We start from the raw sequence: 18,452 nt of genomic DNA on the forward strand, positions 1-18,452 counted from the left end.
TTGTCACATTCGGGGTAGTGTGATGAAACGACTTATTGAAGAATATCAGCAAACATAATCAACATGTGATTTTTGATAAAGCAAAAAATCCATCCGAAATGAAGTTTAACTATTTTTTTACATTATGTATTATGTATTATGTTATATGTATTATTATTATTATTATTATTAATAATAATAATAATAATAATAATAATAATTATATATATATATATATATATATATATAGTACTATTATTATCATTAATAATAATGATGAATAATGAAATATAATTTATAATAATAGAATAGAATACTAATAATAACAATCAATCAATGATAATATATTACTATATAATAATAAAAAAATCGAATAATATTTGGGGGGGGGGACACACCAAACGTGTTGAACAGGTGAACGTGGACCGACCGGGGCACAGGCTTTTCTCCGCCCCCTACGGTTACGGTAACCACAGCAAGTCACGTGCTCCCAGCCTCCAAAACGCCCAGTGGCCGTTAAAGTTAAAAAAAAAACCAAAAAAAAAAAAACCTTCCGACCGGTCTCAAGTCATGGGGACCTTTATCTTCTTACAGCAGGCCTTGTGATATACAGCAGGGCTTACTGGAAGAATAATAATAAGAATAATAATAATAAAAGTTAGGATGCCTACTCCTGCCTTAAACGGATCCGTGATGGACTCCAGCTCCGGGTTGATCAAAATTAAAGCCCACTACTGCGGGTGAGTATGTGTAGTTCACGGAGTTCTGTTTATTTCTTTAGGGAATGACTTTGTTTCTGGGTTTTTTTTTTACGATTTTGTAGTAACGTGAACGGCCACGAGAAACGGAGAACACCTGTGGCGAATTATTCTGATCGACCGTGGACTGCAAAAAAAGTTGTATTCGTCTTTGTTCCCACCGAAAATAATATCTAAAGCTTTAGTAGGAAGTTAGTTGTTATCCCTCTGCTCAGGTCGCTTCCAATTACCGACACCGTCGGTCGGTACTCATCTGCGTCATTTGTAAGCAGTAGCCCAAAGCCAAACGCGACCGATGACGTCATACACTTTCAAATAAACTTTTAGTGACGTGCAGAAAATGTCTCACGAATGACCTAATGTATTTTAAAATACATATATATTCTTTTCTCTCTCTTAACTATGACATCAGTACAACACTTAATTTACATGAGTCTTATTGTTTGTTTTTCTGTGATTTATTTATTTTTCCATTTTATTTATTTATTCACTTAATCTTTACCATTTCTTTATTTCAGAAAAACGTGAAACAAATTGTGTGTCAAAGAGTTACCTTCAAATAAACCGATTGTAGCCTATTGTAACGGATAATACATGCAGGTGTGGGTCTATTACTCAGCAGTTATTCTATACAGCCCGAAATGAGCACTTCACCTCTCAGTATAACCAGGACAGTCAATCTTATTCAGATAAACTTACTCATTCATCTTCAAATGTCATGAAGCAATACAGCTTGAATAACATAAGAATATTTTATTTTATGAATTGTTTGAAATGATTTGTTCAACTTTTTTTCACTAACCATACAAATTATCTTCCGACCATGCTTGAAAAAATATCATTTATCTTAAAAGGAGTGCCCGTGCCCTGTCCTTGACCTCCCATGCATATACGATGTCATAAACCCAGAACTAATGTGTTGAATGCCAGTCTTTATCTCTGCACTGGAAGGAATGTAATAATTTACTGCAGTGGTGGTGGCTGCACCTGACTTAGAAGTCTGTCAGTGGAAGTGGATTCGGCTGTTCAATGCGAATATTCGACTATTCGGCGGTGGCAGGGGGCAGCTTGGCTCTTCCCATCCTGAGGTGGGGCGTGGAGGGGGAGCGATAGGGGCGCATTGTGTGCACCTGTCTCCCTATCCCACGGCACAGACGATGCGCGCGCCAGCGTTGGGGCGCCCACGATCAGCGTGCCAAAACAGTGTGTTTTTATTTTATTTTACGTCTCCTCATGGAGACAAAACCGTGCATAATGGGGACACTCTCTCTGACTCTCTCCCCGATCACCCCCTCTCAATGCGTTATGTGCAGAAATTAATCCTAAGTCTGGAGTCGTGAGTCGTGCCCTGTTCCTCCGTGCCCCTTCCCCACACTGTTTTAACTTATTTTATTTGGAGGAACGGGACACGGTTCTCCGTGTTGCTCTCTGCGATCGGGGCGCACAGAGAGCCGTGTACGGGTCCGCAGGCGCAGACGATTCACACATATAAAAATATATTTATGATTCCTCTTTGAAATATGTGCATTTTGTAAGCTTCTATCTGTTTTATCCTGTCATTTTAATGCACACTGACTGAAAAAACAAACAAACAAACAAAAAAGAACTGCTCGAATTCAAGAATCTTAGTCGACTGACTTGGTTCCTACTGATAATTCGACTCATCAACTTTAAGGGGGCCGCCCTAGTTATATCCCAAATACCGGCTGACCAGTCCAACATATTCCAACATCACATTGTTCTGAATGCCAACGCAGGCCTACATGTTTTTCAAGTAAGATTACTTGGCTACAGAGTAGACGACAGAGTATTTCACCTTACTGTGGAAATAGCTGAAACAATAAAAGCCTAGAAATACAAATTGTTCACTGAGTGCATTGAGGAAAATTTAGAAAAAAGGTGTTGATGTTGTGTCACATGAAGGAAAATAATAGGCTTTTACGATCAGAGCGGTTGCATGTGATATTTCATTTTGTTAATATTTGGAAATCTCTTAAACATTAAAATCTCATATGGTGTCTCCAGATGACTTTTGACCTTAGTTGCCTGTGCTGATTATAAAGCGAATCCCTTAGTCTCCGTTTTGTTGTTGTTGAGTCCATATATTTCTGGATTTTTTCATATAAAAGGAGTAACATGGCAGGCTTTGTTTTGCGAAAGGCTTGTTTTGATCAGGTTATAGGAGTCCAGTGGTTGAAGAATACACAACCTTAATATCATTTATTTGTAAGTCATAGTTGAGGGCAATAGTTGAGTTAAACAGGGTCCACATGACATGATTTTCTTTCAATCCTGAACGACAATGAAAAGATGGAGCAGCGCACATTTAACAACTGAAATTTACATATTTTCCTGAGAACAAACAAACAGAGTTTTGTGGTACTCCTGCACTCATGAGAATATATCTTCCCGCGAGATGCAAAATACCTTGCGATATTTTTTTCACACCAAAACAAACATGGATGCAATACAACTTGCAACTGTGGTTGTTTGTGCAGTGAACTTAGACACTCGTTGCCAAATGGGCCTTCAAAATCACCCTAACTTTCATTGGCCTCCTGTGCCCACTCTATCCCCGGTAACATCCTCTGTCTGTGAGCGCATTCTGGCTCTGCTTCTTGTCACGCTCGCATTCCTCCGCAGAGCTGGCTGAAGTTATTGTCAATCATCACCAGAGCTGATCTAATATATCTCCATCTGACAGACACCTATTGAACTGATTGATTGATTTAAGAAACAAAATTGCAGCCTGTCTTTGGAAAACACAATCACACAAGTTGAAGTAAGTTTTGGTTTAACTGCCCATTCTTGGCGTCACATCTTAATGCCACATAATTGCATTCTGGGATGTACAATGATACACAAGTTCAATCCCTTGTAGTGGTGTAATGCATCATAGATGATCCCCGACCCTTATGAATGTCCCCCCTTCCTTACTTTCTGTATTTTACAGAATAAATGGAAAGCAAAGTTATATTTGTCTCCCTTTTTTTTTGGTTTTGCTTGTCTAAAACATGATCTGATCCGTGACTCGAAACCATGATACGATCCAAACCGTGAGTTTTGTGCTCTGTTGCACCCCTAATCCCTTGTGCTGATAATTAGGGGGCTACCCAGGGAAACCTGGTCCAGCCATACAACTTCACACCCTTGCCATCGTAAATCTCCATAAACCAGCTCCAAATGGCTTACTTGGCTTCCAAGCTGCGACAACCACTTCAAGTGCCATTGCGGATATTTCACTGAGGTCATCAAGTGAGCGCCCTCTTCCACCAATGTTTTGTCGAATTGGTTCCTATGATACTACCAGTAAGTTTACTTCATAGCTTTGATGTTGATTGTCTATGGGAGAAAGGATCACTACAACGGATCTAGGTTTGAATGAGACACTGCACTTTATGCAGCTCTGAACTCCCAAGGCAAGTTACAATACTCATAATAATATATCATATATGCCCTTGAGTATATGCTATAAGACGACCTTGTATCAAGTCTCCATACCATGTATACGTCAGGTATACATGGTGGAGGATTTCCAAGACAAAAACACTGAGTCGGGAAGACTGTGAAAATCCACCCAAATCATTTCAAATGAAATGTGCATGATTTGAGCTCCAAATGCCAAACATCACACTGTTGTGGTCCTTTTCCTATTGTTTTCATGTCTGTGAAAGACAAATAAATGGTTCACTGAGTGCGTTAAGGACAAAATGCCAATGTCATTCTTTGTGCATGGATTAAAGTATTAACGCTGTGACAATTTGAGCATTTTTGTGATTGATGACTTGATTGATAAAATATTATTGCAAATTAATAACATTTTAAAAGGTTTTTGAACGGCTCAAAATATATTTTTTCAAGTTTTATGTTGTTGTCTCCTGTACTGTTTTGTTCCCAATCACATTGGAACCATGACAGGCCCCTTTTCCAGTGTGTTTGTGACGTAGGATAAATTAAACAGGACAGGCTTAGCTTGTCTTTATTGTCACACACACACCAACGCATGCATTACGTGCAGCTAAGGCCGACACACACACACACACACACACACACACACACACACACACAGGCCATGAAATGTCTTTTCCCCATCGAGGCTTGTCCTACCTCCGGGGGACAGGCCACAAGCGGTGGGCAGCTTACAGAACAGCGCCCAGGGACCAACTTTAATCTCTGGTCAGACAATGTTTCTTGTGCATGTTTTTAGTGGGGGTTCCTAAGATCTTATATGGAGGAATCCCCATGTGAGCACGGGGAGAACATGCAAACTCCACACAGAAAGGACCCTAATCAGGAGATACCCTCTGGAGCGCGGTGCCAAAAGCGCGCCAGGCGGGAATTGAACGCGGGGCCTTCTTGCTGTGAGGCAGCAGTGCAATGCACTGTGACACCATGCCAATGGGTCGCATGTGACACACCAGAAAAAAATGGCTTTTCTCCTGGCATTGGGAAGTGTGTCAATCGTCCCCGGTTTGAATCAGGGTCAACCCACTAATTTTGGTATTTAAAGAGTATAAGTGGGGGGAAAACAGTCCAATAAAGAGTTGATTTTTGTCATTTCCAATTGTTTTTTTGTGTGAACCATTTGAAGGTGTCATGGCTGCTCATTATCGGGTTACTGAGCAACTGAGAAGCTTGGACCCTTGGAGAGCCCATTCTGAGCCCAATTGGGGCCACACAGTATTATACTTACTGTACTGTCCCTCTAAATATATTTAGAAATGGGGTTTTACGGAGCTAAGGGGGCTTGCAGCAAGGTTCTAACCTAATTCAAGGAGTTTGCACTGAGTTCCACTTCCAAGACTCAGTGAATAGAACTACACATGGTCTGACAGTGCAGTCTGCAGCATAAGAGACTAAAAGATAAAACAGTAATGTGATTGAAGCAGGGTGAACCTTAGGCTGAGATATTTAACTAACTTAGTAATTTCATTTTTAGATTCCATTGCATTTAATTTGACTTTAGCGTGGCATGCTAATTTTCTCAGACTTGTGGTCACACTCAATTTTTCACATGAAGCCAACTTCAACAATAAAAAAAGTTAGTTAGTCAGTCGGTTAGCCTTAGTTAGAACACACATACTGTTTTCACACCAAAATTAGCGGGTTGACCCGGGTTTAAAAAACACGGGTCAACCCGCTTAAAATAGGCGATTGGCACCTTTCCCATTGCCAGGAGAAATGCTGTTTTTTTCTGGTGTGTAACGTTCAACGTCATTAACTTGTTGAAAATGGGGTGTGTCATTGTGGTTCCATTTGATTGGGAACAGAACAGTAGAGGAGACAGCAACTTAACTTAAAAAACAAAGTATTTTGAACTGTTCAAAAGAATCAGATCATTCATGAATAACCCAACACTACAGTAGAGGCAGCATGGAGCACAGGCAGCATGGAGCACGGGCAGCATGGAGCACGGGCAGCATGGAGCACCGGCAGCATGCGCTCCATGCTCCATGCTGCTGTTCGCGCACCGATCCTTCAACGGCGGGGAGCGGGGACCGACTTAAGGGGATGCTGGACTGACCCAGAGCCCGGCGGGGAGCAGGGGGAATACACGTTCAATTATTTGCTTCAAAATATGAGATTTGTGTGAAACATTAGACCCTAACTACTTAGTTGAGTCAGTTGTACCCTCTCAAATGCATAATAATTCTCACAGACAAATAAAGGCATGATTGGGCAAGAAAGTCAGAACTGCGTTTTAATGTGAGATTACAGATCATTATCGCAATAGGTAGGATTGTGCTATTGTAAAAGGCCAATCCCTACTTATATTTAACGCCCTTGAGTATACACACTCTGCAAATATTGCAAGATACACCTATTGTAGTCATGTGCATGGTGGTATAGTTGCCTGTACTGTATGATGTGTACTTCATATTAAAAAAAAAAAAAAAATAAAGAGTTAATAAGACTTCTGATGGTGACTTATTAGAAAGCACACTCACTTCTGGCACAGTCTGTGCCCCAGTGGGGAGGAGTGGAGCTGTGCCTGCTGGGAAACAATCTGTCCCCGTTCCTCCTCCGAGGTGCCAGAATCCAACAAAAACCCTCCACACACCCAAATACCAGACACCTGCAGCCCGGCCCATGCATAGCATTCTCCTTGTTCCATATATAAAAATAGCCTTGTGTAGATGAGATAAAAACATGATGATGGGCAACAAATGATGGGCAACATGGTTGCCTATCATTTGAAACATAGCTCAGAACCTGACAGGCTTTTGTAATGAGGGCTGATGTGTACACAATACGCCTTGTTTGTAACCCTTATTCCGGAAGGCATCCATTCTGTTGCTGATAGCTAGAGATCACCAAACAAGCAAGGATAGTTGTTAATGTGGATGTTCAACTTTATGTAGTTTAAAGTTGTTAACTGGCCTTTGAGCCGGTTATTAACTGGCTCAAAGGGTAACAGTTACCGCTTTTAGGTTAATGAATGGCATTCCTCGGGACTCAATGGGTTGCTGCACCAGTCGGTTAACAGCAAAGATGTGGCACTGATAGTATTTGACAATTCAAGCAGCGGACATGCCGTGCCGTGGCCATCTTATATTAAAGGCCAACTCAAGCCTCTGTTTCTCCAAAAAAAAAAATGGGGGATTCGCTAAATGACTGAATGCCACTCATTATTAGCATTAGCCTGGTAACCAGTTGTAACCAAGGGCTACACTGCTTACTAGTGACATTAATGGAGTGTGAATGTGAACACTGCAACCACTCAAACAAAAGTTTTGAGGCATAGGATTTTTCAATATGGACAGCTTACAGGACTTTCTCAATAGATATGTTGTCAAAAGCCAGAACGTGTGTGAAGAAATGGGTTCTGGCGAGTGAGCATGACGACTTGGGTAATCATATGCCTATTTTTTTTACTTTTTGAACTTTGGCGCTAAAATGGCGATGAGGGTGGAATAAAGGCATTGCTGCAGGGAGTGCCATAGAAAAACATGAAATTGCTCAATTTATACAACATAAAAGTTAAAAACAAAAACACAATGAAACACTGTAGGTGGCCTTTAATGGGTTCAGAGCACGTCTCGTTAGTTTGTAATTAACCATCCTGTCAATGTGAACAACTATTCCCTCTGTCACAACTATGTATGACTATTAAATATTGTGTAAATACCCCTGCCAGATATACAGTATAACAGCTAATAGCATCTCACTGTTTCTCCCCTTTCAAACCAACATGGGCACCAAATGTAGAGGATTTGTAAGCTGCTTGAGCTCTGAATTGATCTTTAAAGCTGTATTCATTGTGGCTTGCTGTTTATCTTTCGTAAATTACAGATGAATGCACTTTTAAGATTTGCCCCCGTTAGCACCTATGTGGCTTCCACAAATGGACGGGGACACTTGGGGAGTGTTTGGCTGCAGCTGTTCGTCTGCGGCAGAAGCAGAGCCCTGTGTGTCTTGTGAGCCACACTCTGTCTGCGTTTGTTAAAGTGTAATCTGTAACGGCAGTCTACAGCTGTAAGAAACACTATGATCTATACATAGTAGTTGCCATGGATACACTATGGTACTCACGTCCCCCGTGAAGAGGAGAGTCTTGTCACAGGGTACCATTTTCGCCTATGAAAAATGACAGCTGAGCCGGCTTGCTCAGTTTAATGAGATCGTTATCAAAAAGTCAACATTTTCTTAAATTGATGAAGAAATGTCTATGTTTTAAGCTGATATACTGATGGTTATTGAAGGGATCGATCGGGGAATCCACAATGACGTCACAGATGGACATCAAACCCCCGTCCCTGGGAAACAACGGATTTGATGAAAAATTAGACTACCTCTCTGTTATGCCACGAGAGAGAGAGAGAGAGAGAGAGAGAGAGAGGGAGAGGGAGAACTTGAGATTGCACTTGGAGTTGGACTTAAGCTTTAATAGTGGAGACTTAGGACTCAAGGGGGGCTTGGACTGGGGAACTGGAGACTTGATACTGTACTAAGAGACCTGGACTTGTGTTAAAATGACTGGACTACCACACTGGTCTTCAAAGTCAGTCAGCTGGAAGTGGACCATAAATACGCCCAGAAACAAAGCACCCTATGCCTGCTGTGCTCACAGGGTCTACGGCTTTGAAAACGGACCTCCATTATACATTTCTCAGTCGACCTGTAGCCGCCTGATAGCAATTTGCGCTCCCTGGTGTCAGGCACATCACAAAATGACATGAGAGCAAAGCAGATTGAATTATTACATTTTGTACAACGTGGCAAATATTAGGATTGTTTTAAAGTTATATAATAGAGCTACGCCCTACGAGGCTGGACGCAGTCTGAGAATCTTGGGCAGACCACCCTCTTAGCTGTACCTCGGTGAAATAAAAAAACTCAAGATGACCGGGCTGACTTTCACCAAATGAAGTGGGAGCACATACTGGGGGCACGGAATTTGGACCACCACCACCCTTATTGTTTGGCGTTTGTGGGATTCAACGGGGTGACGTGTGGGTTCACATCTATTAAAATAATCGAGTCATGTGACCATGTGCTTGCTATACCTTACACATCCGCTAGAGTCAGTTGTTATCCAATATTTACCTGAACTTTGGCTTTAAACATCATAGAAGTACAGAAATGCCTTAGAGTACATTTCTGCTCTGTCTATTGGCCAAGTGAAAGTATAATGAGTTTAGAAAATGAGCAAAGCATGTGACGTAGACTATAGCAATGTTATCAACAAGGTGGCAGCTGATTGGAAGCCGAACGCTGCTTTGAATTTGAATGGAACACAAAATTGACTTAAAACGCCACAGAACCTGAATAGCTGAAACAGCTCCTTGCATGCAATTTTGTGGTCAAAGGTATCCAACGTAGAAGTAGAATTCTACCAGGAGAACATCCAGTTCCAAACCAAAACGGACTTCAACTGGCATACTTTTTCTACATAGACAAGCCACAGCTATCCGTAGGTCAGTGGTCATTACACTCGTCGTCACCTACAGAGATTGTGTGAGACTTGGAGCAAAACTGTTCTGGACAATTCACCATGGCAACGCTTCCTGTTGGGATGTAGATGGAGATGTCCATCCCATTGTCTCTGACAGTGACGGTGATAGACACAGTTCAGAAATCAACTCTTCCATGACCGTTGATTTAGCATTGAAATTAGTAAAATGGTACCGTAATCGCTACAGTAACAACTTTCAACCATCCAATTTCCAGAGGCCATAACATATATTAGATAGGTATAACTAGACAATAACCATTATTAGATACTTTTTAGCTTTTTTTTAGAGTTTGGCTTTTGGTTGATGCCACCCCCGATGCAATTAATTCGATTTATTGGCCGGTATGGATGTAGACCATTAGTTTGGGGTAATTTGAACATAATTGTAACATGGTTGTTATCCATTGCGTCCATTCGTCTTGGTCCCATGTATCATAAAAGGGGAATATTCTTTTGATATTCATATGACTCTTGGTATTAAGATATTGTGGATATTATGAGATACCAATACCCTTTTTTAACCTGACACCTATAATGTCCTATAACATAGTCTGCAATATGTGTTTTGAGATGTCACTGGAGTTGATATTGACTATCGATTCAGAAATTGCGTGACAGTGGTGCATTGTGTTGAAGAAGGCTGTCACTCAACAAACTGAAGTGAACTGTAAACCAGTGAGTTGTATTCTGAGTTATTTAATACACAGGTGTACTGTTTATTGTTAATGATTTAGGTTTAGTGTATATTGCCAATTTGTAGTTTATAATAGATTTCTAGGTTTGTTTTTATTGTTTATTGTTAATTCTTAGGTTTACTGTTTATAACTAGGTTATTGTATACTGGTATACTCACTTAACAACCTACCTGTTTGACAACCGTTGGACTTACGACCAGCTCTCCGACCAGTCTGTATTGTGCACTGCGTATAATACCACGCCGTCTCAGTGGGGCGGGGGGGGGGTCAGTGGATCAGGAGGTAGAGCGGGTCGTCTAGTAATTGTAAGATTGCTGGTTGGATCTCCAGCTTCTCCTGGTAGCATGCTGATGTGTCCTTGAGCAAGACCAACCCCCTAACTGCTCCCCGGGTGCTGTTACATGGCAGCCCACTGCTCCTAGAAATGTCAGTTACTAGGATGAGTAAATGCAGAGAAATGCATTTCGTTGCCTCAGTACTTGTACTCTGTGCAATGACAATGAGTTGAATCTAATCTAATCTACACTATATACACTATATATACTATATATACTATATACACTGTATACAGTGTAAACATCTCATCGCGTCATTGTTCTCAGTCTCAGTCTCGTTCTCGCAGTCTGTCAGTATTCACTACACTAGTGTTCGCAATGGCCACGGCCCCTTACCGTGAAATAACATGGGTCCTCGCTTATCAACCAATTCGCTTAACGACCTGGTTGTAGGAACAGAACTCGGTCCTTAAGTCAGGAGTACCTGTATAGCCAATTTATATTGTTCATTGTTTATTTTCGATTTATTGTTAGGGTTATTTTTTATTCCTTAATGTATATTCCCAAGCTTCTATGTTGCCAATTTTTCAGGTCATCTATCTATTGCAGTTGGAAAAATGTGTTGTGTAACCTTGTAGATGGTCCTTAATATTCCATTGAAGCAGTGACCGATCTTTTAGCGCTGCCGTTGTCTGTAAAGCAGCAGCACATTCTGTGTAAACGAGCAGCCATTGTCTTGTGAGTTACAAATGTAAAAGTTGTAGAATATCTGTTGAATATCTCAATATTAAACTGATTTTACTTTGGTCAAGTACTGGGCACATTAACAAATATACTGTATATATATAGTATATATGTATACAGTTCATATATATATATATATATATAAACTGTACCAGTCACGCACTCCAGGCCAAGTTCCAGCCCCTCTCTTCACGCCAGCGTTTTAAGATCCCATATATCAAAGCAGGGCGATTCAGGTGGTCCTGTGACAAAATTCACCTAGCATGTATTTGTTCTCATTCAGGGACATGCTGATCACAGACTTGGCTGCCACGGTTACCTTTGTGGAGCTGTGCGAGGCGGTGAGGGAGATGTGCAGTGTCGCCCAACAACAGCCAATCACACTCAAGTGGATCGATGATGAAGGTTGGCATGGCAGTTTGTGCTCACTGCATATTTGGCATGATGCTGTTACCCAAACAATGTCATTTAGTAGCACTGACAGTAGAAGTCCACCGGGCACATTGGCACAGTGTACGGGCACGGCATGCCTCAAGTGCATGCTTCCTATTAAAACAAGTTAATACACTGTTGCACATCCCACTGACCAAGTTCAACAGTTATAGTTGTAGTTCACATTTCAGTTATATTGTGATGCTTGGTGGGGTCAACCAGACAGGTGAAGCTGGCTTTATTGCCTGCCGCGAGGCTTACAACTACCCCGGGTTTGAGGTGTCTAGTCGGAAAATAAAAAACCTGGGATGGCCGTGTCTCTTTTTATGATGAACTTCACTTCAGACGCTTTCTTTCGCTTTCACTCACACCAGGCGCTCACCTCACTTCCCTCTCTCCTCTCCTTCCACATTCTACCAGGGACCCGCCCCCTCGACACCTGGGCCAATTACACACTATCCTGGACACCTCCCCTTATGAACTTCACTTCAGACAATTTCTTTCGCTTCCACTCACACCAATTGCTCGCCTTACTTCCCTCTCTTCTCTCCTTCCTCACTCTCCCGCCCCCTCGACACCTGGGCCAATTACACACTATCCTGGACACCTACCCTCCCATCAGAAGAACTTATGCAATTTATAACAACCCATCAATAAACCCCCCCACAGTTATACACACACAGCGTTACACTATTTAATGTTATTTATGGCAAACGACTATAAAACATTTTTTTTATACCTTTTAACTGGATAACTGCAAGGCCTTGTTTAACTTAAAGTGTTTGAAGAGATCATAGGACATATTGTGAGACAGGCTAAACAGATCAACGTGTTGTAATGTAATTTTTAAACAAGTAATAAGCGTAAATCACAAAGATTGTTTTATATTTATCACACAATAACTTATGCAAGCATTGGCGGTCGAACTGACAAAAAATATTAAAATTGCCGTTGTCTCCAATACTCCTCTCTCTTCGACAACATTGATGCCTCTGGGATGATTTACCACATAGCCGGTAGAGCCAGTGAAAAATCATGCTCCAGGCCTGTACACTGCGCCAACGCGCCTGGTGGACTTCTACTGTCAGATTTAAAAGTAATGGACTATGCACTGTGCTGTTGTAATCCACCCACATGGTCCATGTCATTTGAAACAGGGTTTGGTATTTGTGGAAATATTAAACGTTTTGCTCGGCATAGCCCCTCTGTAGCCATATCAGGTGTAAAGTGTAAAGTCAAACACCACATTATACTGGATTAAGAGATTTTTCAATCTGTGTGTGTGTGTGTGTTTTGTTTAAGTATATGTGTTTACCACCTGTGTTTGGGGGCCCTTCCTTCCCAGGAGACCCATGTACCATCTCCTCTCAGATGGAGCTGGAAGAGGCGTTCCGCATCTACAGCCGCAGCAGGAGGTCTGGGCTTCTCCTGCATGGTGAGTTGATCCACCAGTGCAGCTCCCACTTCGCTCCTTTTACTTCACTTTCATCCACTGTGTCCTTCCACCTAAGCGCAGAGACGAGTATGAACCTTGTTACATGCGCTCAGTTACATGTGATTTAGTTTAAGTTCAAGTTTCTGGAGGTTATAACTCCTTAAAGAGTATTATATTTTTATCACATTGTTCAATTGAGTCTTGCTGCTTGCCAAAGATGCCTTCTAATTGGGTGGCTTTGAAAGGTGAGCTTTTGTGCATCTTGGCGTCTTTAACAAGTTGCACTATTTTAATACAAAATTGATCGATTATGTGATAAATTGAGGGGGATGAGTTTGAAGTTACATTTACAGGGAAAATCTATTCAGAGTAGCACCAATACTATTATCTGTAGGTGCCCCACTGCATCCAAATTCCTCTTCCAAGTCGCAAAATTGTGATTACTGCTAGATCTGCAGCAAAATCCATAAAAAATTCTTAAGCCCTGTGCCAACATGCAACTTATTGTAGTGCATTCAAATTTTCATTAATACTCCAACAATGTCATGCTCAAAATAAATTTGATAGAACGAAGAAAACTAGGTAGTTTTTTAACATTGTCAATTTCTGTTTGTCTATGATCTATAACTTGCAGTGTTCCCCAGTATCCCTGAGAAGCCAGGCATGCCATGTCCGGGAGAGGACAGTGAGTACACAAGCTGTGTTTCCCGCCTGTTCAGATTCCTAAACCAGTGTTTTTCAACCACTGAGCCACTACTCACTAGTGTGCCGTATGAGCATGCCAGGTTTCCATGAAAATGTTAAAGATTGCAAAAGTAAAGAATGGAAATGAACACCTGTGTTGCAAGATCAAAATTGCAAGTCTTTACTAATTCATCAGTTCCAGACAGAATAGCAGCTCCAGCAGAACAAGTTTCACTCTGAAAGTGGGTAATAATAGTAGTGATGAAAGGTTCAACTCTTTTTTTTGGAGATTTGGTTCAGGACGAGTCACTCAGTAGAAATAACCGTTTGAATTTCTACTCTCAACCCTTTTGATTCTGTGTTAATGTGGCATGGAATAATAAAGGTTGGCTCTAATAACACCTAGAGATGGATTTGGCTCTATCAGTATAGCAGACTGGTAACAAACACAAATGCTCATGCTCATTCAGTAAAGGCCCGCAAGTATCTTCTTCGGCAAAAAACGTCCTTTTGTCAGCAAGTACAATGTTGAGCCCTTGATGCAGCAGATAGCAGTGTCTTTTATTTTGAGGGATGTGAGTGAAGTCTTTCTTTGAAATCCTTACAAAAAAATAAGCAGTGATTTCTCTGTTTGCAAAAAGAAACCTTCTAGGCGAACTGATTACCTTTCAGTTGCCCTTTGTCCTCTGGTTAATAATATACTCTGTATGACTTTCTTGTAAAGATTATAAAACACAGCTTGGGAGCATGATGCATAGAGATACACCGATCAGGCACAACATTAAAACCACTGGCAGGTGAAGTGAATAACATTTCTCATCCTGTTCCAATGGCACCTGTCAAGTGGTGGGATATGTTAGGCAGCAAGTAAACTGTCAGTTTTTGAAGTTGATGTGTTAGAAGCAGGAAAAATGGGCAAGCGTAAGCGACTTTGACAAGGGCCAAATTGTGATGGCTAGACAACTGAGTCAGAGCATCTCCAAAACGGTGGGTCTTGTGGGGTGTTCCCGGTATACAGGGGTTAGTACCTACCAAAAGTGGTCGAGGAAGGACAACCAGTGAACCGGCAACAGGGTCATGGGCACCCATGGGCCCATTGATGGCCAGGGAGAGCGAAGGCTAGCCTGCATGTTCCAATCCCACAGAAGAGCTACTGTAGCACAAACTGCTGAAAAAGTTAATGCTGCTATGATAGAAAGGTGTCAGAACACACAATGCATCGCAGCTTGCTGTGTATGGGGCTGCGTAGGCGAAGACCAGTCAGAGTGCCAATGCTGACTGCCGAAAGTGCCTACAAAGTGCATGTGAGTGTCAGAACTGGACCATGGAGCAATGGAAGAAGGTGGCCTGGTCTGATGAATCACGTTTTCTTCTACATTGTGTGGATGGCCGGGGTTAGGGTCCGATATGATTTAGCATCTGTGGGATGAGGTGGAACAACAAGCCCGATCCATGGGGGCCCCACCTCACCACTTACAGGACTTAAAGGATCTACTGCTAACCATTTGGTGCCAGATACCACAGGACACTGTCTTGTGGTATCTGGCTGTCCAGAGGTCTTGTGGATTCCATGCTGTGATGTGGTGTGGTGGGCAGCCACACCTGACCTGGATCTAGGTGATTGGGATCAGGGTGGCTGCATACCTGTTGCTCGTTCGTTGGTCTAACGAGCAACAGGTTAAAGCCCCCATTCCCACACAAACTCAGGATAGAAGCCTGTGTCATGACATGTTCAATCAGCTCCTGGCCCAATTCCAGCTGGCCCACTCTCTACTATAAACTGGTGTTAACAACCCCCGTCGTCTGTGTCTCTATGCCGGAGGGCCCTGAAAACGCCACTTGGGTGGCGTGTGGTGGCGAGACTGCCACACATTACTTGACGGGTCAGAGCGGTTTTGGCGGCACAAGGGGGACCTACATAATACAAGGCAGGTGGTTGTCATGTTGTCGCTGGACGGTGAATAATACAGCAAGATTATAGAACAACCCCAAATGTTCAAGAAACCTCTAAATCTCATGAATAAATCCTGTTCTTTTGTTGAAGCTTAGGTTAATAGCAATAATAATAATAATAATAGCAAGTCATGATGGATGTTGATGATCCGCTTGACACATGTTTAGATGATAGTTGAAATGGAATTAATTTTTAGAATGGCATCAATTTGATTTAAAACTGGTAAAGCATATTTAACAGGGAGTGCCAAAAACTTAATTGTGTGTTAAAATGTAGCATGTGTATCTGTTAACAATTTACTATGACCTTGGACATGAAATTTGAACTACAAGAATGAAACATTTTAACAGAGGAGGTATTCAAAAACAAAATAATTATAATCTTTAAAAAAGTCGCCAGCTACAATCTCATTTCCAGGCACAAAAAACCTGTGTGCACCGTGTTAGTGCCACCGTATACCATCGATACCATGAATATGACAAGATGATAGAATTGAGCCATTTGGGTTTGAATGCACACAAAATTTTTTCTGACAGACAGATTTCAGACTCGTGATTTTATTTAAATGATCTTTATTTATTAAGTTTGTTTGAGTTTTGCTCAACACTCCCGGCCAGGTGTACAGAAAAAAAAGTCATGGTTAATGAGCTAGAAATATTGGAGTGATGAGCTTGAATCCCCCAATTGGATAGAAAAGTAGAGCCCAACAGCTGGATGCAGGGGAGATGGAGGGAGTGCAGCAACGCAGCAAAGAAGGAAGCAAAGCAGACAGGGAAGGAGGGATTGGCTGCTTAAATAGGCCGGCCCATAAGGGCGTGGAAGTGTGTTGCGGCGTCGAGTTGTCTGAAAGAACTAGCTCCGCAAGCTATGCCTCATTTATTGTACTTTGACATTGTGGTCTCTTTTGTACAATATTCACTTGGTAATTTCTCCATAATTAGCATTTCCTATACAACACACAAGAAGCCAGAGTAACAGAAACTAGCTAGATTGCCACGCACACATCCACCACTACCATGGCATGATGCAGCTGTCCATTATGGTATTCAAATCTTTTGTGTGATGCGGTCGGTATATTTTAACAATGCTATAGAAAATATGAGTGGAGAATGTCAGTGGTTGTGTTGCTATAGAGTGGGTGCCCACACTTTTTCGGCTTGCGAGCTACTTTTAAAATGACCAGGTCAAAATGATCTACCGTCATTAAAAAATGCTAAATATATTTATTTATACGTATATACTGAGTATACTTCATATATACAATATATGTTGGCGTACCTTGCATCCCTGCATGAACCCTTAGGCACAATAGCATTAAATACATTTATGGTCACTACCTTACTCTGATGACTTGCACTGAATGGAGCTGGCCAGGGTTGCATAGTCCGCACAGTAGCTGCTGGTAGCCAGCCTCAAGCAGGCTTCCAAATGATCATCCCTCATGGTGGAACGCTATTTGGACTTAATAATCTTCATGTGGGAAAAGGCTGACTCACATAAATAAGTAGAGCCGAATAATGAAGTCAAGGAGGGAGCACATTTCCTCATGTTTGGGTACTTTTCCTCTGTGAGTAAGTTCCAAAACGGTCCATGAGCCCTGGACTTGAGCTGAATGTCAGCCTGTAGTGTCAACATCTCATCCTCCACTGCAGACCAGTTCAGGTGAAACAGTGTTGCAATTTTTGATGCGAGTGAATCAGCTCTGATGCGAGGTTTTGAAAGTTCCCCAAATCATGGCGCTGCAGCTTTGAGGACAGAAGTAGCATTTTTCGTTTGAAAGCATTAACTGAACTGATCACGTTAACCACAGTTTTGTCTTTTCCTTGCAGCTGTAAATGAAGCTCATTCCACATGTTGGTCAGACCGGTTACATTTTTTTAAATTATATTTTTGATGGTGCGTGATCTCACCGCACTACCTTTGCGATCTACCGATCAATCGCGATCAACGTATTGGGCCCCCTGCTATAGACGGATACCTATAGAAGGTATTTACTAATTTGGGTTTAGGAATTGCCATAAAACTGCTGTTTTCCATCTCCACATAGTCTCTTGCTGCATAGAAACTACATCTTTGTCTGTCTGACTCATTGCTCTCCCCTGACTTCACTCAATTGTGTATTCTTGGGTCACCTAGCTTTCTGTGTGCTGTGACAGCATGTTTCACCAGTTTGTGGACTGCGCTCAAGAATGTTTACTGCATATGTGTGTGTGCATGCGAGAATGGATATGTGTGGGTATGTACGTGGTGGATGAGAGGTGAGGCTGTCGCTTTTGTCTGAAGGCCAACCATACCAACATTTTTCATAGAAGAGTATACGCAGTGAAGTGTGACCGCCTGTCCATAGATAGGTAACGGCGACCAACAGACAGGCAGACACACATCTCAAATGTGTCGAGCTCCCGCTTGAGCCCTGTATTGCTGTATGTATATGAGGTGTACCACTGCGTGAAAACCTCAACCTATTTTAAAAGATTGATTCACCTGATTCAATCTTTCCATTACCTACTTTTTTGTACTGTATTTTCTACTATTTATCA

General features: G+C 41.7%; 1 protein-coding gene across 1 annotated transcript in view; it reads left to right on the forward strand.

The window, feature by feature from the left end:
• Window positions 1-642: 642 nt before the first annotated feature.
• Window positions 643-18,452, forward strand: part of prkcz (protein kinase C, zeta) — a gene marked incomplete at its 5' end in the record, with an annotated part of 107,865 nt that continues 90,055 nt past the window's right edge. Inside the window, 4 exons of the mRNA XM_080015165.1 lie at window positions 643-719; window positions 11,691-11,812; window positions 13,185-13,274; window positions 13,909-13,959. Coding sequence (XP_079871291.1) covers window positions 643-719; window positions 11,691-11,812; window positions 13,185-13,274; window positions 13,909-13,959 — 340 coding nt within the window. The remainder of the gene's footprint in view (window positions 720-11,690; window positions 11,813-13,184; window positions 13,275-13,908; window positions 13,960-18,452) is intronic.

The sequence above is a fragment of the Zeus faber genome (assembly GCF_960531495.2).
Source record: "Zeus faber genome assembly, chromosome: 15".
Classification (NCBI taxonomy): domain Eukaryota; kingdom Metazoa; phylum Chordata; class Actinopteri; order Zeiformes; family Zeidae; genus Zeus; species Zeus faber.